At 37.6% G+C, this 22,474-nt stretch overlaps 1 protein-coding gene and 1 non-coding gene across 2 annotated transcripts in view; both read left to right on the forward strand.

Annotated features, from left to right (window-relative positions):
- Nucleotides 1–22,474, forward strand: part of DMD (dystrophin) — a 2,235,978-nt gene that overhangs the window by 609,128 nt on the left and 1,604,376 nt on the right. Inside the window, exons 10-11 of the mRNA XM_052663429.1 lie at nt 18,686–18,874; nt 19,538–19,719. Coding sequence (XP_052519389.1) covers nt 18,686–18,874; nt 19,538–19,719 — 371 coding nt within the window. The remainder of the gene's footprint in view (nt 1–18,685; nt 18,875–19,537; nt 19,720–22,474) is intronic.
- TRNAC-GCA (transfer RNA cysteine (anticodon GCA)) lies at nt 1,742–1,813 on the forward strand. The gene has a single exon. It is a non-coding gene; the product is annotated as a tRNA-Cys (tRNA).

The following is a 22,474-nucleotide window of genomic DNA, read 5'->3' on the forward strand; positions in this document are numbered from 1 at the left end:
TTTTGATGTATGTTCCAAGTATGATTATGTATCAACAAAAAATCCCAGTGATATTATCATTACATATTTTATAGTATCCATAATTTTATGTGGTGATTAAAAATTTGAGTGTATCAGTAAATTTTAGGGCATTTCACTAAACAAGCCCATTGTAAATATTTAAAAATCTTTACATGAACAAGTTATCTGTTGAGAATACAGAAATTGTACACCAAAGCCAACAATATTTTAAACATATGAAATTATTCATAGAGGGGTCTAGGGGAGAGACAGACTGGATGAATCAAAGAATTCTATCAGTGTTTCCTGGGGTATGTGAAAGGCATGTCATCATTACATTCACATAAAGTATGGCACAGTATTATAGTTTGATTTTTAAATGCAATTTTAACAATCTAGCTGTCTTTGGGAAATATTTCTTCCTTTTAAGTTATTAAAAATATGTGAGGTAACTTAGTTACAATTACAGGCTTCTATGAAACAGATACTGAAATGTTTCCCATCTCTGTTCTTTATTAATGGTGACCTTGGGCAAGTTTCTAACCTCTATATATCAAGTATCCTTCCTGTAAAATGTAGACAATCAGTCAGTTCAATCACTCAGTCATGTCTTACTCTTTGTGACCCCATGGACTGCAGAATGCCAGGCTTCCCTGTCCATCACCAACTCTCAGAGTTTGCTCAAACTCATTTCCATCAAGTCGGTGATGCCAGCCAACCATCTCATCCTTTGTTGTCCCCTTCACCTCCTGCCTTCAGTGTTTCCCAGCATCAGGGTCTTTTCTAGTGAGTCAGTTCTTTGCATCAGGTGGCCAAGTGTTGGGGTTTCAGGTTTAGCATCAGTCCTTCCAATGAATATTGAGGACTGATTTCCTTTAGGATGGATTGGTTGGATCTCCTTGCAGTTCAAGGAACTCTCAAGAGTTTACTCCGATACCACAATTCAGAAGCATCAATTCTTTGGTGCTCAGCTTTGTTTATAGTCCAACTCTTACATCCATACATGACTACTGGAAAAACCATAGCTTTGACTAGACAGACCTTTGTTGGCAAAATAATGCCTCTGGTTTGTAATATGCTATCTAGGTTGGTCATACCTTTTCTTCCAAGGAGCAAGTGTCTTTTAATTTCATAGCTGCAGTCACTGTCTACAGTGATATTGGAGCCCCCCCCCCCCCCTACAAAAAAAGTCTCTAACTGTTTCCACTGTTTCCCCATCTATCTGCCATTAAGTGATGGGACTGGATGCCATAACTTCTTTTTTTGAATGTTGGGTTTTAAGCCAACTTTTTCACTCTCCTCTTTCACTTTCATCAAGAGGCTCTTTAGTTCTTCTTTACTTTCTGCCATAAGGTTGGTGTCATCTGCATATTTGAGGTTATTGATATTTCTCCTGGCAGTCTTGATTCCAACTTGTGTTTCATCCAGTCTACGATTTCTCATGATGTACTCTGCATATAAGTTAAATAAGCAGGGTGACAATATACAGCCTTGACGTACTCCTTTCCAAATTTGGAACCAGTCTGTTGTTCCATGTCTGGTTCTAAATGCTGCTTCCTGACCTGCATACAGATTTCTCAAGAGGCAGGTCAGGTGGTCTGGTATTCCCATCTCGTGAAGAATTTTCCACCATTTGTTGTGATCCACACAGTCAAAGGCTTTGGCATAGTCAGTAAAGCAGAAGATATTTTCTGGAACTCTCTTGCTTTTTCTATTTGTAGACAGTACTGTCTACAGGGCTTCCCTGGTGGCTCAGAGGATAAAGCATCTGCCTGCAATGCAGGAGACCCAGGTTCGATCCCTGGGTTGGGAATATCCCCTGGAGAAGCAAATGGCAATCCACTCCAGTATTCTTGCCTGGAGAATCCCATGGAGAGAGGAGCCTGGTGGGCTACAGTCCACAGGGTTGCAAAGAGTCGGACACGACTGAGCAACTTCATACACACAAGCATTCCTTATGTTGTAAGTTTAAATAAGATAGTGTAATGGGGTGCTTGCAGCACACCTTACAAATAGTAAACACTCAATGTATTATACTTGTATTCTGTTTATAAATTCTATAATAGTTTAGAGGGTGAAAAAAGCATTATATATTAGAGCATAGTGTAGAATGGGGAGCATCTAACCACAAGAATGTTTTGTAGTGGGGGGTGGGGGGGTTCTAAAATCACTGCAGATGGTGATTGCAGCCATGAAATTAAAAGACGCTTACTCCTTGGAAGAAAAGTTATGACCAACCTAGATAGCATATTCAAAAGCAGAGACATTACTTTGCCAACAAAGGTCTGTCTGGTCAAGGCTATGGTTTTTCCAGTAGTCATGTATGAATGTGAGAGTGGGACTGTGAAGAAGGCTGAGTGCCGAAGAATTGATGCTTTTGAACTGTGGTGCTGGAGAAGACTCTTGAGAGTCCCTTGGACTGCAAGGAGATCGAACCAGTCCATCCTAAAGGAGATCAGTCCTGGGTGTTCTTTGGAAAGAATGATGCTAAAGCTGAAACTCCAGTACTTTGGCCACCTCATGCAGAGTTGATTCATTGGAAAAGACTCTGATGCTGGGAGGGATTGGGGGCAGGAGGAGAAGGGGATGGCAGAGGATGAGATGGCTGGAGGGCATCACCGACTCAAGGGACGTGAGTTTGAGTGAACTCTGGGAGTTGGTGATGGACAGGGAGGCCTGGCGTGCTGCAATTCTTGGGGTCACAAAGAGTCAGACACGACTGAGCGACTGAACTGAACTGAACTGAACTGAACCACAAGATAAAAAAGATGATACACTGGGGTTTCAGAAGAACATATTATGATGTCTCTTCATATGCATACTTTGTTTGAAATTAAGAAATTAGTAAATTTTACTAATATGCAGGTTCTCAGATGATGTCATGTAACATATGGTACTTCATGTCCTCAGTCAGAAATCTTTAATCAGATGGAATGCTATTGGGCCTCATTTATTGGCATCACTGGTGTTCTATATCTGTTGCATTGCCTACGAATGGTTAGATGGATTTACCAATTGTATTGTTTTAAGTAGCAAAATTGTTGTTCATTCGCTAAGTCATATTCAACTCTTTGCAACCCCATGGACTGCAGCATGCCAGGATCCTCTATCCTCTGCTATCTCCCTGGTTTGCTCAAATTCATGTCCATTGAGTCAGTGATGCTATCTAACCATCTCATCCTCTTTTGTCCCCTTCTCCTCCTGCTCTCAATCCCTCCCAGCATCAGGGTCTTTTCCAATGAGTCAGCTCTTCGCATCAGGTGGCCAAAGTATTGGAGCTTCAGCTTCAGCATCAGTCCTTGCAATGAATATTCAAGGTCAGAGGTGCCCAGTAGTAAAATATTTATTTTTCAATAAAATGGGAGTGTCCCAGAAAATATTTATTGCACAGAAGTGTTCTACATACTTTTTTTCAAAGAAAAAAAAAGTCTTCCAAATATGCTGAACATTTCTTTGTCAGCAAATGGCTATGCATACTATGCTACTTCTCAGAGATTTCCAAAAGCAGGAAAAAACACTTGATCTCTCCTTTCAAGGCAAATTTCTGTATTAATCGATGATTAAGAAAGGAACTACATTATATAGGAAATTTGTGCTATGGAGAGTGCATTTCAAAAAGAATATTTGACAATAGTCTCATGATCATGTCAGTTATAAAATCTTTAACATCTACACACAGATACTTGAAAATAAAAAACTCTGTTTATTTAAAATATACATGAAATGTTTTGTGAGGTTTTGAATCTCTATTATAAATATAAACATGTTTTCACTTGATATTGCAAGAAATACCGATTTAGATGATATAAGATTAAATTGTTTTAGCTAAAAATTTTGTAATATCTAGTAGATTGGGTGAAAAATGAATAGGGGAGCTAAGATGAATCACTCCTCAAAATTGCTATGGAACAAAGTGATTTAAAAAGTGGAATATAAAACCCCAAGTGTTATTTTAATAAAGATGAACAATTTACAGAATTGAAGAGCATTATTGTAAGGTTTAGGAAAAGTCATGCAAGAGATGAGATTTGAGCCGGAACTTAAAGGAAAATATGGTTCAAGTATTGTGGGAAAGTGGTTTTGTTTGTTTATTTTACTATTCTATGTTGGTAATAGAGAAATAAACAAGTAGGAAGATGAGACATGAAAACTGATGGTTTGTAGGATCATGGAAAAAGCAAGAGAGTTCCAGAAAAACATCTATTTCTGATTTATTGACTATGCCAAAGCCTTTGACTGTGTGGATCACAATAAACTGTGGAAAATTCTTCAAGAGATGGGAATACCAGACCACCTGACCTGCCTCTTGAGAAACTTGTATGCAGGTCAGGAAGCAACAGTTAGAGCTGGACATGGAACAACAGACTGGTTCCAAATAGGAAAAGGTGTACGTCAAGGCTGTATATTGTCACCCTGCTTATTTAATTTATATGCAGAGTACTGCTGTCCAAAGTCAGCAGTACTCTCCACTCCCAGCAGTGATGATTCAAACTGCCTCCAGATACTGTCAGATGTCCCAGGAGGGCAGAATAGCTCCTGGTTGGTGTCACTAGGAATGAAAAATAAGAAGTGAACGTGAAATTGTGAAAGATGTCGTTTGCCAGACAGCTTCAACCAAACTGTTGAAGATAAAAGAGCAAGTCATTTCAATAATAATAGAATTTTTTTTTTTTTTTAGACTATGGCACACATATGCCTTTTTTTTTTTTTTTTTAATTATTTGGCTGCTTTGGGTCTTAGTTGTGGTATGCTTGATCTTTCACTGCGGTGCATAGCCTTCTCTAGTTATGGCACTCGGGCTCTAGAGCACATGGGCTTGTTAGTTGCAGTAGGCAGGCTTAGTTGCTCCAAGGCATGTGGGATCTTAGTTCCACAACCAGAGATGGAACCCTTGTCACCTGCATTGAAAGGCAGATTCTTAACCGCTGGACCGCCAGGAAAGTCCCCACATACGTCTTTCTGACATACATTTTCTATGTCACACTCACTTGGGGATCTGTTTGGCATTCCTCCTTATGTTTTCCACTGCCTCATTTTATAATATACACGTATATACCCTTAGATCCTCTTACAGTATCTTCCCTAAATCTGACTTTTGAGTCTTTCATTCCAAGATGTGAAAAGAAATGTTAGCACATCAAGAGACTGAAAACTTGTCAAAAGGTTTCACACCTTTTATTTCTGTCAAATACAGTGAGCCTTTGTATACTCTTCTCAGTTCTCTAAACCTTCAGATTAAGAGCTTTCATGGTCAGTGAGACCTTTCAGTGTAACCCTTGAAGCAGGCACAATATTGTTAGGAGCCAGTGATAAAATAGAACTACCTGTTGCCCTCAGCTGACTAACCTACCTACAGGAGCAGGACAGAGGCTTCGGGCCTTTATTACTTGGCTTGAGGCAGAGAGCAGGATTTGTGGCTGACAATGAAACCTATCCAGAGTCTTCCCAGGGCTTAATATCATTTGCATTTTCCCTATAAATGTCACGCTCTCAAGGCCTTAAACAAAGGATCTCTTTCTTTCCTTGAAGAGATCAGGGAGACTAACAGTATACTAAGGCAGTACGTGCTTTCAATAGGAGTGAGGTATGCTGTTTCTTCTCTCTGCTCTGATGTGGAAAGATGCAATATCTTTGGTCTAACTGACTTATGAAAAATGCCCTAATATTAAATAAAGTAAGATGGAAAATTATTACCTGGTAGGCACTAGGAGATTCACTGTTTTATTCAACAAAGATTTAGTATGTTCTACTCTTTGTCAGACACTGTAGTGAACAAAACAAACAAAACTCTATACCCAGGGAGGTTACATTTAATGCACCATGAGAGTTTTTCTGAAAGATATACCACATCAGCCTGCTAGGAACAAGGACAGGGGATGAAAAGCATGCAAATTAAATAAAGAGAAAACCCAAGGAATTTAAATAATATATATGCAAGGAGATGGCATAATTCAAGTAACTGGTGTACCTAAAAGAAGTAGAAATAACCAGTATATTTGAGGAAGTTACCTGTTTGGCCAAAGTATGTTGAATTTGGCTACTATTTTTTACAACCTAGAATTTAAGTAAAAGCAAACTCGCCTTTGTTGATGTTACTTTCTACTTCTGTATTCTGTGTTGTACAAAATAAGAACAATGAGGCAATGGCGGTGACTTTATAAAAGTTGGATGGGAAGGGTGATGCTGAATGTTGCTAAAAACTCTGTATATTATCTGTAAGCCTTATACGCACCAAGTTAATATAATCATATCCATTTTCAGGTGTGTACCCAGAGTCTGAAATGAAATAACTTTGCCAAACACACACTGCTTATAAATTCTAGAAGCTCAGGAATTTGAAAGGTTTAGCTGACTCTAAAGTGAGACCAAATTAAAGTTTCTTGAAGGCAGGCACTGGTTCTATGCACAGTGATGCCTTTGAGACTCTGATGCACACAGGAGTGGGGGTGGGGCCTGGGAGGGCAGTGAGATTTTAGAGGAGGCTGGCTTGGTCCTTCAGTGGAGTGGCAGAGCCACCCAGTAGGGCCGGTTTGAGGGGGAGAGGTTGGTGGGAGAAGAGATAATTAACTGTTAGAAATTCTTGAGTCTGTGAACATAAGAGATTTCATATAGGAAGCAAATTATCAAGCAAAGGCAACTGCATGTTAAGGGTTTAAGTCAGTCTGGCACCTGTTTTTTGTACTTCAAAGTTTGATTGGAACGCCTCCAGACTCATTCACTTTTGTGTTGTCCACATCTGCTTTTGTGCTACAGTCTGCAGTGACAGAGCTGAGGAGGTGCAGGTGGCCTGCAGCGGGCTGCATTACTAGAGGTATTCACTATCTGGCCCTTGACAGCAAAAGTTTAAGGTTTAAGCATCCTTGGATTATATAATAGAGTAAGATTCTCCTTTGAAATACAAAGTGAGGCGGCTAGGATGAGTACAGCTGTAGTCAGGTTTGTGTATTTTGGTGGAATCTAATCTGATAACTTGTTGAACAAATAAATAAATAGCTAAGATTACTCTGATAAATAAAGCAAGAAGTTTTCAATGGCTCCATGGAAACGCATAATGGTTAATTTCCTTCATAGCTCACTATTGAGCATTCTCTGTATGTTATAGTAAACTCTATTGACAGTAGTCTTTTGGGGAGATGTTACTTATAACTGGAACTTTATATAAATTTTATATAATTTATTTATATAAATACATACAAACTTGGAAAATAATGAGCCCATTTTCAAATATTTTGGTAAGTAAAAAATCATTTGCCTAAAGCAATATGCTTATGAATACTTTTCAGCTCAGTATCATCCAGTGAGTCATATTTGTTTTAGATATTTATAAAAGACTGATTAAAATAAGTAAGACTTGGTATATTTGCATTAGGCCTACTTTAAAGTAGGTAAGATTGAGTTGAGGAAAACAACATTAGGAATTGATTTGGTCTTCTTAGATATTTTGTAACTGTCTTATTTTAAAATTACTTTTAGAAAATCCCTGATTGTTTGAATTCCCAGCTTATATGAATTCCAACCAAATATTGACTTTTAAAATTATTGAAACATACCAAAAAATATCACAGAGTTCATCTTCCTTCTTTGGAATCTGTGGATCTTATAATATTCCTCCGGCCCTTCAGAATGACAAGAAGGAACGTAGGGAGTCTGATTTGTCCTCAAGCATCTTTTGGTGTGAGCTCAAGTTTTCCTCATCTGGAAAATGGGCCCCTCTATGGATGGTTGTAAGAGTTATATGATTTAATGTGTGCAAAAAAATAACTACACTGGAAATCCTTCATGAACTAGCAAGTTAATTTTGGAGAAAGTTGTTTCACATAGTTGTTTTTTGATATTTATCCAAAAATTGATTGTAAACTTTATTTTTTAATGATACCTTCTTTATTGGGTATTTTGTTTTGTTTATTGGATATTTTGTTTCTATTTAAATCCTTTGTTATTTATTTCTAAACTTCCTTAGGCTTAAGAGACTTTGCCATAGAAAAGGAACTAATGAACACATAAATTATTAAAAGAAATATTGGAAAGAAGTACATACATGTTTTTATTTAATATCTTTTATCAGGTTGAGGAAGTTCTTTACTATTTCGAGACTGTTATGTGTTTTTGTCATGAAAGGGTGTTGGAAATTGTTGAACGTTTTTTCTACATCAGTAGAAATGATCATCTGTTTTTTCCCTCCTTTATTCTATCATTACGATGTATTACGTTTTTTTTAATGGAGTAAAGTTGATTTACAGTGTGTTAGTTTCAACATGTACAATAAAGTGAGTTAGTTAGACATGCATTATATATTTGTCTAAGATTCTTTTCCCTTATATGTTATTATAAAATGTTGAGTACAGTTCCCTGTACTGCACAGTTGGTGCTTGTTGGTTATCTGATTTACATATAGTAGTGTGTATGTTAACCTCAGATTTAAAATCATGGATATATGCTACCATGATGCTCCTGCTTTTTAAAACATGATAGTTGGTTTGTTGTTGTTCAGTCACTTAGCAGTATCTGATTATTTGCGACCCCATGGACTAGAGCCTGCAGGCTTCTCTGTCCTTCCCCATCTCCCAGAGCTCAAACTCATTTACATTGAGTCAGTGATGTCATCCAACCATCTTGTCCTCTGTCGTCCCCTTCTCCTCCTGCCTTCAGTCTTTCCCTGCATCACAGTCTCTTCCAATGAGTCAGCTGTTTGCATCAGGTGGCCAAAGTATTGGAGTTTCAGCTTCAGCATCAGCCCTTCCAATGAATATTCAGGACTTATTCCTTCAGGATGGACTGGCTAGATCTCCTTGCTGTCCAAGGGACTCTCAAGGGTCTTCTCCAACACCACAATTTAAAAGCATCAATTCTTCAGCGCTCAGCCTTCTTCACAGTCCAACTCTCACATCCATACGTGACTACTAAAAACACCATAGCTTTAACTAGACAGACCTTTGTCAGCAAAGTAATGTCTCTGCTTTTTAATATGCTGTCTATTGTTATAGCTTTTCTTCCAAGGAGCAAGCGTCTTTTAATTTCATGGCTGCAGTCACCATCTGTGGTGGTTTTGGAGCCCCCAAAATAAAGTCTCTCACTGTTTCCATTGTCTCCCCATCAGTTTGCCGTGAAGTGATGGGACCTGATGGCATGATCTTAGTTTTTTGAATGTTGAGCTTTAAGCCAACTTGTTCACTCTCCTCTTTCACCTTCATCAAGAGGCTTTTTAGATCCTCTTCACTTTCTGCCATAAGGGTGGTGTCATCTGCATATCTGAGACTGTTGATATTTCTTCCATCAATCTTGATTCCAGCTTGTGTTTCATCCAACCTGGCATTTCATATGATGTACTCTGTGTTTAAGTTAAATAAGCAGGGTGACAATTTACAGCCTGATATACTTGTTTCCCTATTTTGAACCAGTCCATTGTTCCCTACCCAATTCTAACTGTTGCTTCTTCACCTGCATGCAGGTTTCACAGGAGGCAGGTAAGGTAATCAGGTATTCCCATCTCTTTAAGGATTTTCCAGTTGTGATCTGTACAGTCAAAGGAGTTAGTGTGGGCAATGAAGTAGAAGTAGATGTTTTTCTGGAATTCTCTTGCTTTTTCTATGATCCAACGGATGTTGGCAATTTGATCTCTGGTGCCTCTGCCTTTTCTAAATCCAGCTTGAACATGTGGAAGTTCTTGGTTCACATACTATTGAAGCCTAACTTGGAGAATTTTGAGCATTACTTTGCTTGCATGTGAAACAAGTTGGTTAAAACATATTTTATATGAAACATAAATTAGAAGAACAAACAAGTTTTAATGATAAATGATTGATAAATAAAAATCAGCTATCCAAAACAATTTAATTCAGTGAATATTTATTAGTTATTTTTGTGCTGTCTCTTCCATTACATGTGGAGGCAGGGTCTCCGTTTTCGTAGAACATAAGGGCTTGTGTCGTATGTAAAGGCACATACTGTATTCTATATTTGAAGGTTGCTAACAGAGTGGATCTTAAATGTCTTCACCACAAAAAGAGATATGGTAAGTATGTTACATGATGGAGGAATTAGCTAAAGCTGTAGTGCAACATAGGCTTCCCTGGTGGCACAGCAGTAAAGAATCCTCCTGCCAATGCCGGAGACATGGGTTCGATCCCTGGGTTAGCAAGATCCCCTAGAGAAGGAAATGGCAACCCACTCCAGTATTCTTGCCTGGGAAATACCTTGAACAGAGGAGTCTAGTGGGCTACTGTCCATAGGGTCAAAGAGTAGGACGTGAGTGAGCATGCACACACGTAGTATAGTATAGAAGTGCATCAACTCAACACATTGTACACCTTAAACTTACAGAATATTCTGTATCAATTATATCTCCATTAATTGGAAAAAATGAAAGGTGAATGGATTGAAAATGATGAAGGAAAATGAACTATGGCCTTCACTGAGAGTGTGTTTTTGAGGAGATGTATTATCAGACAGACATAGGATTTTACTATAGAAAATTTATTTTAGAATCATATATTAGCTCTTATAAATATCTATGTTTTGAAGGTAAAGTCTCATCCCTTAGAAACTTAAGGCATGGTAGTGTATTAGAGGGGCTGTGGATTTTTATGGAGGTAACCAAGACACAATTTAGTGATAGATTATCTAAGAAATAAGTTTATTTCTCTTTCAGAACTGTTTACTTAACTGGCTAGATGTGGGTGATCCAGGCTTCAGAGGAGAACCCTGATCATTCAGGGACCGAGGCCCTTTTGCCTTGTTGCTCTTTCATCCCCTTAACCATCTGCATCCCCATGATCAAGGATAGCTCAGCCCCACGTCTGCATCATGGTGTGCAGGAAGTACAAAAGGACCAAAAGGCGAATATATCTGTTCTCCTCAGGTCTTGACTAAGAAGTCACACACATCCTAGCACTCTGGCCAATATTTGGTGACATGCCACACCTAATTAGAGAAGAGACTGGGAACCATGGTTTATATTCTGGGTAGCCAAAGAGTCCCCTCAACTGTCTGTGACTATAAAAACGAACGTGGAGAAGAATAGATACTGAAGGACTAGCAGTCTTTGCAGTGGCTAGTTTTTTCTAGGTACCAAAGTGAACACTTTAGATTCCAGATCCATTTTTAAAATAGGTTTTTGAATGAGATTTTTTTTAATGTAAATATACACATGTGTCTAACACACATGTCTGTACAGTTGATATACTGTTCTTAAACAGAACGTCTAAGCATGGCATTGCATTTCTGTGAGACAGTCTGTAATAGTGAACAACACCAACTTAGCTGACGTTGAAAATCACAGACAAGTAGTAGTAACTGTAGAGGGTATAACGTTCAAGGAGTGGATGTGGCACCTGCCTTCTTGTGGGAAATACTGATGTCAGCTTTACTTTTTGCTCAGCTTCCTCCATCTTATGAAAGAGAGTCTGCTTCACCGCCTGGGCCGTGTCACATGCTTGCCTTTCTGCTGTCCCCGTCTTCTGTATGATTTTGGTGTCTGTGTCTTCAAGGCATCATTTTGAACTTGACCTCTGATTTCTGATTCACCGACATAATGGGGTCCAGGTGTTTTCTTAGTAGTTTCGAAACCATTGACTCTGAATTTGTAGAGATGAACACAAGAAAAAAAAGTAATTAAAAAAAAAAAAGGCAGAGTTGCTCAGCTGAACTGTGCTCTGAATAAAAATAACTTTGGTCAACTTATCAACTCCTTTTAGCTTTCTTTAGATGGACCCATCTTGGGAGGGGACTTTGGGGCAGAATGGAGGCATGTATATGTATGACTGAGTCCTTCTCTGTTTGCCTGAAACTATCACAGCATTGTCTTTTAATTGGCTATACCCCAATACAAAATAATTTTTAAAATATAAATAAATGGACACATCTTATATACTTTGGCATATGATAGCTTGCAATACAGTTACTATAATAATTTGAAATTATCATCCTTCCCAGGTGATGAAGGAGATTTGGGTTAGAATGGTAGTTCAATAAATTTATTTATGAATCTAGAATATCACTTCATCTAATAATTTTACTTATTTTATTGATATAATTAACATATAATATCATATTAGTTTCAGATGTACAGTATACATGTGATTTATGTTTATATTACAAAATGATTATCACACTAAGTCTAGTTAACATCCATCTCCACTCTTAGCTATAAGTACATTTTTATTTCAGTTTAAATAAGTTATACTAGGATATTGGCTTCTTAGGTGGCACTAGTGGTAAGGAACCCACCTGCCAATACAGAGGCATAAAAGATGTAGGTTCGATCCCTGGGTTGAGAAGATCCCCTGGAGGAGGGCATGGCAACCCACTCCAGTATTCTTTCCTGGAGAATCCCCATGGATAGAGGAGCCTGGCGAGCTACAGTCCATAGGATTGCAAAGAGTTGGACATGACTGAGTGACTGAGCAGACAGCACATAGTAGGATATTTTGCAAAAGCACTGTTTCATAGATTCTGTTTCTTCCTAGTAGAGATTTATCAAATTGTACTAAGGATGTATGTTTTAGAGTCTAAAAATCCTAGTTTTAAATACTAGATCAGCCAATTACCATTGTGACCAATGTTTCTGCTCCTGTTTCCTCATCCTGCTATTTTCTGTCATCCTGACCTGTTGTGGTGAAAAATGATAGAATGCACATTAAGTGCTTAGCAAGTTGACTGACACTAAGTGCCCAATAAATAATGGCAGCTGTTGTTATTGCTATTATAGATGTAGTTGTTGTTGTTGTGATTTTTGTTTTAATATTGCCATACAGCAGGCCATAATTTTTCCTAAATCCTCATTAGGGCTTAACTTTGAACTGAATTTCAGGCGCAAGCAATATTAAAAATTACCTATTTCTGGCATCATTAGAGTGAATGTCATGTACAGTGTTGCATGATGGATTAATTCCTCATAAATCACTTCTGTAATCATTTTTCATACTTTGAATAATACCCTGGTTTACATGTTATATCTCGGAGGAAACACAGTGGAAATGTGGCAAGAATATTTTCAGATACTAATCCTGGTTCCTCTGAACTGTTCCTCTATTATTTAGTAAAAGAACCACTTGGTTATCCCTCTGTAATCCTTTAGCTTTCAAATAATCTTTCACTGAAGGATAAAAAGATTATAGAATACACCAAACAATTCACCATTCATGCACTAACTTGAGACCCTATAAAAACGAAGTATGACACATTTAAAGGAGCTAAGTGATAACATTTTCAAATGTACTTGAAGCATTTATGCATTCAAGAACAATAAAACTGTTTTTTATCCAGGTTAAAACTCATAACACATTTTAAGGTTGAATTTGGGGAAGTTGCCAAAATAGATGAGTTTCAGCAGAAATATAAAACCACTCAGTGATAGATTGTGCCCTCTGGAAGAGTCCCAGCTATTTTTCTAAGAGCTTTGTGGTTTGCTGGATTGCTGGTTTCACTACCTATATGTTGCCATTTGATGACTTATCTCAGTTTGAATTGCCAAAATCATGCTTCTAAAAATACACACAGCTCATTCAACTGTGTTTCCTCATAAAAACCATTTGCTGTTTCAGTGAACATTGGTCCCCAAATACAGGCATCACAGAGCATTTCTTGGAAACCAGAATATGCTGAGCATTTTATATGCCTCATCACATATACTGTTTTAAGCAGTCCTACGGAGATATAGTTTTATTTTCTTTGTTTTACAGATGGGGAAACTGAGACACAGAGAAGTTAAGTAACTTGCCCAAGGTCAGATAGATAGTAAACTGGATTTTAAACAATATTTACGTCTGGAGTAGTATCAGGGCTATCACTCTCCATTTTATTATGACAAATTCTGTCACTGGAAATGAGTTTCCAGACATTTGTCCTGGACATCGCAGGACTAATACATATACCCATTTGTCTTTCCTCATTACTTTACTTTCCCCCTCTCTACTCCTTCACCTTTATGCATTAGGAACATCTTCAAGGAATGTAGTTGACAGTATCTAGTAATTCTTCATGCAAAAGGGTAGTAATTAAGCCTCTGGAGCTCGTGGATAATGTTGAATAAATTTTAGTGTTCCTAATTTTGAAAACAACTAGAATTGTTTCATCCATTCATTGTTATGCCTCTCATCTGAATCATTTTTTGTCCAATGTACTGCAGAGAAACCTAAACTTATGTTATAAAGATGGAAATTAAAATAAGATCAAAGCATAGGGAAAAAAATAGTTCTAGTTGATGATACTGGCACTTCCATTCATGAAATGATTGGTATCTCTTACGTATCACTCTTTTTTTTAAATAAAAAACAAAGATCAAGCTTCCTAAAAAGAAAAATTCTTCATTGTAATATGTATGAATTAGTCACAGGCTAAGGTCAAATATGTAAGACAATGAATACATATTTTGAGAAACTAAAACCAAAAGCACAAGCCTCTCTGTGTGTCCTTGTTTGTTTCAAAATTCTGTTTTAAAGATGAATATAAAGATGTTCTTCCAAGGGTTTTATTGCAAATGTGCAAATGTGGAATTCAGCAAATTTCTTCTTTCATGGGATTTACTTGCACTGAAATTCTAGAATCATTTCCAGTTTTGTTCCATGAGCTATAATTTTTTTTTTATCATGATGCAGAACATGCATATACATTTAACAGACGTACATATATATGCATACTTGAAACAGAAAATCACAAAACAGTCTAGTCCTTAATATAAATTACACAGACTGGTATTTTTATTCTTTTTATTTTTAAATAGACTATTCCTGGTAATCTCCACTGAAATGATTAAAAATCACTGATGGATCACGACTTACAAATTTGAAAAACAGTGGTCTAGACAAATAAAAAATTATTTACAGCCTAACTGACAATTTTGACCATAATCAAGTATATATGTAGAATTGATTTATGGATATAAATAATGAGTTATTTGTGTAATTTCACACAGCTTATCTGTTTGAATTTAGCTTCAATATGGCTGGCTTTGCCAAGTTTTTGTTTTATGAATATCCTCAGACAAAACTTTTAGATTCAGAATTTATGAGTGCTAGACAGCATGTCCTTGAGTATAAAGATTTGCTTTCTAAAATTTTCTTCAAAAATTCAAGCCTCTGTACGTATCAGTAAATCATGAAGTGTTTACTTTTTTAATCTAAATTGTGCAATGGTAAAATATAGTGTTGTGTTACTTGAGTAATAGTGTCATTTGCAATTTATCATTTGCAGAAGATTATTTGAACTCAAGATTGTTAATAATTTTTAGAACTTTTAAATGGGAGCCAGGTTGAGGTTCCAGTTTCAGAAAGGTTTCATTTAATTGATGTTTACTCTTAGATGTTTCCTGGGTAATTTTTTTAAATAGGAATTTTCTGGCCCTTGAAATGTGAACAGTGACTTAAGAAGGTAAGCTTTGAGCAGGCTATGTTTCCAAATGGTTCTTATGTGTAGAAAATCTAATAATAATTAGAGCTATCAGCTACTGTATTGGGTTCTTACGCAAGTTCAGACATTCTGCCAAATGCTTTATATACGCTCCTTTAATTCTTATAGCAACCTTAGGAAAGTATTATATTATTGTTCTCATTTTACATAGGAGGAAGCTAAGGCTAATGATGCAGCTAACTACCAGGGTGACAAGACCTCAGCTCCAAGTTAAGATGCAAAAACTGATTGACTCTAGAGTCCCTGGGTTTTATAACCACTTTCTACTGTTCATAAAAAATGTCCTGTCTCTTCTCACCTATAACCCAGGGAAGACACACTATCCAGGACTTGATTGTACTTTCCCCCTACCTACACCCAGGGCTACCGATTTGTATAGTGCAGTGAAAAATAAAATTTGGAGCCCCTTGTTCAAAAAAGCAGGAAGGAAAGTGCTGTTCAAATGACCAAAATATAAAGCTGTTTCCTTTATTCTACGGTTTTTCTCTCAACTTGCCATTGTGTTTTTTATTTGCTATTCAACATCATACTGAGTAAAGAAAATTAAAATTTTAAAGTATTAGTGTGAGTTTTACTGCCCATTGTTATATTGTGCAATTGCAGTTGTAAATGCAAATATAAGATCGTTTAACTTAAAGCAGAATCACCAGCATTGCACAATTTGTATTTCAGAGCTTCTATATGCATCTCTATTTCATTCTTAACGTGAAAACATTGTACGACTAACTCAGCTGTGTTTATTTCACTCCTTGATAGGTGGACTTTCTACTTATGCTCTGTGCCTTCAGCTTACTGAAAAGTAAGGAAGGAGTTGAAAGGAAAGGAATCATCTTGCCCTATCTTTCCCTTTCTTTCTCTGTCATCGGTTGTAGCATAAATGGTTGGCTAACACAGGAAAGAAATGAGTATGAAAGGATACAATTGGGTCCTTGGTTGTTGGTTTTTTTTTTTTTTTTTTTTTTTTATCATTGCTTTCTTTCTGCACAGGAAGATAGTTCTGGTTCAAACAGAAACCATGATTTCCTGAGGCTGTCAATGCCATCCATCATTCAGTCATAGACACTTGCACTCAATGGGAGTCTGCTCAGCTCCCACATATTGTGGGTCCACCAGAATTCTAGGCTCAGAGGACACCAGAAACACTATATGCAAACGGGGAAGAGACACATAATGTATCTGTGTCCTCTGCTCATATGCATATTTTATCACTCCATTGAACTTAGAAAACCCAAGTTCAAGGATAGAATTATTAAGAATTTTAAGGCAGCAATGTAAAGAAGCAGATAAAACAAGCAAGAGATCATTTGAGCATTGTAACACTGCTCAGGTTTTCCAACCATGAGGCTATTTCTGTCTGCACACATTTCCCAGGCTATCTTTTTGTGACTTTTTTTCTCCAGCTGATGACTTTTATTATTTACATTATTTGAGGGTAGAGGAAAGGAATACATCATGGAGGTTGTTGTAACCCCTAAGACCTTCAGAACTTGCCTTGACCTTGGGGAGGGCCCATGCGACTAGCTCTATGCTGGCACTTATATTCTGTTTGAGATCCTGAAGTTGGATAATTTTGACTTAACAGGCTGACACATTGCTGCCAGTTCTCTAGAAACAGATACGAATGCATCCTTTGATGAAGGGATTACACCAAAGCCTGCCTCTATGCTTTTTCATCCTAAAGGGTTTAATCGTTCAAGAAATGTATCATATTAAAGTTTCAAAGTTGGAGCATTTATCAGAAGAGCACAATTCAGTTGGTTCTGGCAGCTCAGTGGGAGAGAAGGCCCAGAATTGCTGGGGACTGGAAATTCAAGGCAGACATGGCAGAGAAGAACCATCAGAAAAGTGTATTTTCTCTAGGCAACATCATGACCTCCCTCCCCCGACAAGTAGCTTCTTGTGGTTCTACACTGCCATTTGTTTCCTTTGCAAAATCCCATTTGTTAGGGACTAGTGCTTGCTTGCTATCTATAGGGTGTTGAGAAGATTCCTCTCCAAATATTTTTCCAGTGTTTTTGCCCTGACTACTTTATTTGCCTATGTCCCTTACCTCAGCAGGAAACCCTCTTAAGTGTGGTCCTCCTCAGGATTTCTAAAGCCCAGCCACCTACCATGCATGTTCTTCACCTAAAGAAAAATTTATGCAGATACTCCTATTTGTTCTGATTTTTAAATATTGATAATTGCCTTAAGGTTAAAGCAGCAGGCATGTAGGTTATCCTGAGAGCTATCTCCTATCACTTGGTAGTACTGGTTCCATAGCTCTTGAATCTCTGTAAGCACACAGCCAGGTTTAGAGGTCACTATTCCATTCTGTCAAGTACTGTCTGCACTATAGGTCTCTTGAGGTCTCCATTGCTTGGCTTGAGGTGATGGAAGGTATAGACATGCATTGCTCTCCAGAGGAATCCTTCTCACCAGATTTCTTCAGTCAGTCTCTTTGCTTCCTCTTATATACCTTAGAGCTTGGTAGATGAAGGAGGGTGGGACAGTTTTGTGGTCCCTTCTTAGCAATTCCTTCATAGGTGGCCTGGATCTTTGCTTTAGAATTATGAACACTTTGTAACCAGGGTTTTCAGCTTTAGGATCCCAGGAGAAATTACAACCGTTGAGAATCTCAGCTGACATCCTGCTAAATAAGTTTGATAGCAAATACTTTATATTTTGTTTTGCCTAAGATAATGACTTATTATTTAAACCATGGCCTTCTGGAAATAAAGGCTTAATTCGTAGAAGTCATTCTGCCATTAGAAGTTTCAGATGTATGAATGAAGTATGTTTTTTTTTTAATCATACCTTTCCCTCACTTATTTTCTTATTGATAACTTTTCTGGTCTGAAGATTTTCAGAAATATTTCATTAGGGGATCTTGGGATGAGATGTTTCTTTTACTGTCATTGTAAAAATTACATAAATATAATACCAATAATGTATATATAGAGGACTCAAAATGTGAATTAAAAAGTTTGCCTGTGGATGAAAATCTGTGGCATTTAACATTAAGAGATAATGTACCAAATCACTCCTTATAGTAATCCAGAGAACTTTAATCAAATATTAATTTGAAGTGGATTCCAACTGCCATTTGAGAATCTGTGTATGTATTTGTGAGGATGTTAAAATGCAGGCTCATTATTGTGTATGTCTGCTGTCCATGTCTCTGATAATGCAAGTGGACGTTTCTAGCATTTTAAATATTTCATTCGATTTATCATTTAATGTATTGGAACAGCCTGCAAAGATACTAATTATATAACACCCAATTTGTTTTATTGTTCAGCATTTGGAAGCTCCTGAAGACAAGTCATTTGGCAGTCCATTGATGGAGACTGAAGTAAACCTGGATAGTTACCAGACAGCTTTAGAAGAAGTACTCTCATGGCTCCTTTCAGCCGAAGACACATTGCAAGCACAAGGAGAGATTTCTAATGATGTAGAAGAAGTGAAAGAACAGTTTCATACTCACGAGGTAAAAGCAAAACATCGATTAATGAAATAGGGCAGATGACATAATGATAATTCCGTCTGTTTTCCTCAGTTACTGTATAAGATCCTTGTATTCTGATAATTTAGTGTTTATTTTGAGATGGAAGCAAGATAAATGTTCATGCATTTGGCTTTCCAGTAGGCGGCTTTGGAAGTTTTCCTTTGGAGAATAACACTTTGAAGGTGCTGAGACTTGATTTTGCCAGAGGCTCCTATAGGAATATGAAAGGCCAGCTCCTTTGTCTTGGGTCAAGGTCAATGCTGAGATAGAACTTACACTCCAGAGTACCTAGGGGATATCAGGCTGCACTACCCCCTCAGTCAGAGACTTCTCCTGGGATGGCACACTTACTTGCCTCCTCCCCTCCCCTTTCCTGTTTCCTGCTGCTTCTGCTCCCTTGCAGATCTCCCCGGGGATCTTTTTCTTGATAAATCACTAGCATATAAGTCCTGATCTCAGGCTCTGCTTCTGCAGAAGGTGAAATTCATATTATAAACAGTACTGGATTTACTTTTACTGGGAATAAAATTTAACTGGGCTACAAATTTAAAATTGCAAAAAAAAAAAAAAAAAAAAGAGAGAGAGATTCAAAACCATAATGCTTTCCATAATATGTTAACTCTTATCACCTTCTTTCTTTGTCAGGGATACATGATGGATTTGACATCCCATCAGGGACGGGTTGGCAATGTTCTCCAACTGGGGAGTCAGCTGATTGGGTCAGGGAAATTATCAGAAGATGAAGAAACTGAAGTGCAAGAACAAATGAATCTTCTAAATTCAAGATGGGAATGCCTCAGGGTAGCTAGCATGGAAAAACAAAGCAAGTAAGTCTGTTTTTAATTTCTATAAGTAGCAAGTTTTGGAGTCTGAATAGTGTCTTGATGCAGTCCCTTGCCTAAGTTAGGATTCTCAGTTTTTTCCAAAAGTGTACAACTCTTCTTCAGGGGCATTTTGGTTAGGTTTTCATGTCCATTACATTGTGGTTTTCACTTTTGTAATTGAAGTGGAGCTATTGGAGAGAAGGACCACTATCTATGGAACTGTACTTTAAAGGTCACTGAATTTGTTGTCATAGTTAATATTTTCCAAGCTTTCCCCTAAAATTACAATGTGAATATAGAAGGCATGGAAGTTTGCATAGGAAATCATGCACATAAAATCACATATTAGGTACAGCTGACAGGAAACTTCTCTTCTGAAGGAAAAGCTCTTGAAATATTTAATAGTTTTTCATATGTTTATGGAAATCCTCTTGAAAAAAGTTTCTCATCTGTATCTGGAAATCCTTCTTCAAGTACTTGCATGTGAATTATCTTAAAATATATATTGACTTAATAAAAAAATGTTGAGACATTTTTGAAAATGGCATACTTCTTATAAAGGTAACAAATGAATCTCATCATTTTAGAGGTGTTGCTTTGATTTATTTTGTTAGGTGTGTGTATTCATGTAGTGCTTATTGAGACAAGTTGATTTATTTTTAAATGAAAAGAAATGAAGTGCCGACTGTGGATTTGAATACATTAAGCTAAAGAAATTGTCCAAGTGTCTTAAGTTTACTTAGCTATTATTTATGAAGAGTAAATCCTTTAAAAGAGGACCAAAGAAACTCATTGGGTATGCTGGGAGGATTGTTATTCTAGTACTAAATTATTGTGTGACAATAGGGAGGGGAAAAGCACATTTTTAAGCTCATGAATTTTGAACAAATAAATAAAGCATATATAAGATAGAGTTTTCACAAATATTGGTATTGACAACGAGGAGATACATATTGACGTTTTCTCCAGCTGTGATCATTTGGAGGATTGCAACAAATTCTAGAGGTGAGGCTTCCCTGATAGTTCAGTTGGTAAAGAATTCACCTGCAATGCAGGAGACCCCAGTTCAATTCCTGTGTCAGGAAGATCCACTGGAGAAGGGATAGGCTACCCACTCTAGTATTCTTGGGCTTTCCTTGTAGCTCAGCTGGTAGAGAATCTGCCTGCAATGCGGGAGACCTGGCTCCGATCCCTGGGTTGTGAAGATCCCCTGGAGAAAGGAAAGGCTACCCACTCCAGGATGCTGGCCTGGAGTCACAGAGAGTCGGACATGATGCAGCGACTTTCACTTTCACTTTCTGCCCATGCCCAAGGCTCAACTAGTTTAAGCCACCCATTTTTCATCATAGATAGAGAGCCTCCTATTTGTGATCATGTGCCAGCATTCTTCAGGTCACGACTTTGGTTTGTACCCATTTGTGCAACTTAAACAGAGTAACCTTAGGTAAAATTTGCAAGTCTTTACAATCCTAGTTTCTGCTTTACTGCATATCCCATAGTGGCACCACTGTCTTTTCCTTCTTGCTTTCTGTTTTCCCATCTTCTTCTGGAGGCTAAATACATTCTTGTTCCTCATTCTCTTTTTTCAATAGGGCTAACAATATGGGATTAATTATTCCTACAAACAATTAATTAATTGCATCTTCAAAACCGAGTGGAGAAAAGGTGGATTCAACCTGTAATTAAAACCCCAAGTTTTTAATCGGCTATTACACCATTTAAAAATTGTTTAATTAAAAAAATACCTTGTTAAAGAGGTATACCATTAGATGATGAATGACAGCACACACACATACATGGATGAGACCATGTACACACACACGTATGTGTGTAATTTGCTCATACCCATCCCACTGGAGTATGAGAAACCTAAAATGGCAATATCACTAAGCTAAGAGTGTCAGACTTTATTTTGGGGGGGCTCCAAAATCACTGCAGATGGTCATTACAGCCATGAAATTAAAAGACGCTTACTCCTTGGAAAGAAAGTTACGAGCAACCTAGATAGCATATTCAAAAGCAGAGACATTACTTTGCCAACCAAGGTCTGTCTAGTCAAGGCTATGGTTTTTCCAGTGGTCATGTATGGATGTGAGAGTTGGACTGTGAAGAAAGCTGAGCACCAAAAAACTGATGCTTTTGAGCTGTGGTGTTGGAGAAGACTCTTGAGAGTCCCTTGGACTGCAAGGAGATCCAACCAGTCCATTCTGAAGGAGATCAGCCCTGGGATTTCTTTGGAAGGAATGATGCTAAAGCTGAAACTCCAGTACTTTGGCCACCTCATGCGAAGAGTTGACTCATTGGAAAAGACTCTGATGCTGGGACGGATTGGGGGCAGGCGGAGAAGGGGACGACAGAGGATGAGATGGCTGGATGGCATCACTGACTGGATGAACGTGAGTTTGAGTGAACTCCGGAATTTGGTGATGGACAGGGAGGCCTGGCATGCTGTGATTCATGGGGTTGCAAAGAGTCGGACACGACTGAGTGACTGAACTGAACTGAAGATTGACATCAAAAATAGTTTGTCCTTAGGGAAGTTTTAAGGAGTTTGGTTGGTATTTAAGCTTTTAAAATGATTAACAAGAAGGTAAGGGCAGCCTCTTAGCTGGCACGGCTTTGCTAAAACATAGTTTTTAAAATGAGACATTAATGTGTAAATGCTTGTAGCATATCAAGTAGTCTGGACAATTTGTTGAGGTACACATACACAAAGTATTATTTAAGAGAAGCAAATTCGGAAATCTCTTGTAAGTTT

This window comes from Budorcas taxicolor, chromosome X (assembly GCF_023091745.1).
Source record: "Budorcas taxicolor isolate Tak-1 chromosome X, Takin1.1, whole genome shotgun sequence".
Lineage (NCBI taxonomy): Eukaryota > Metazoa > Chordata > Mammalia > Artiodactyla > Bovidae > Budorcas > Budorcas taxicolor.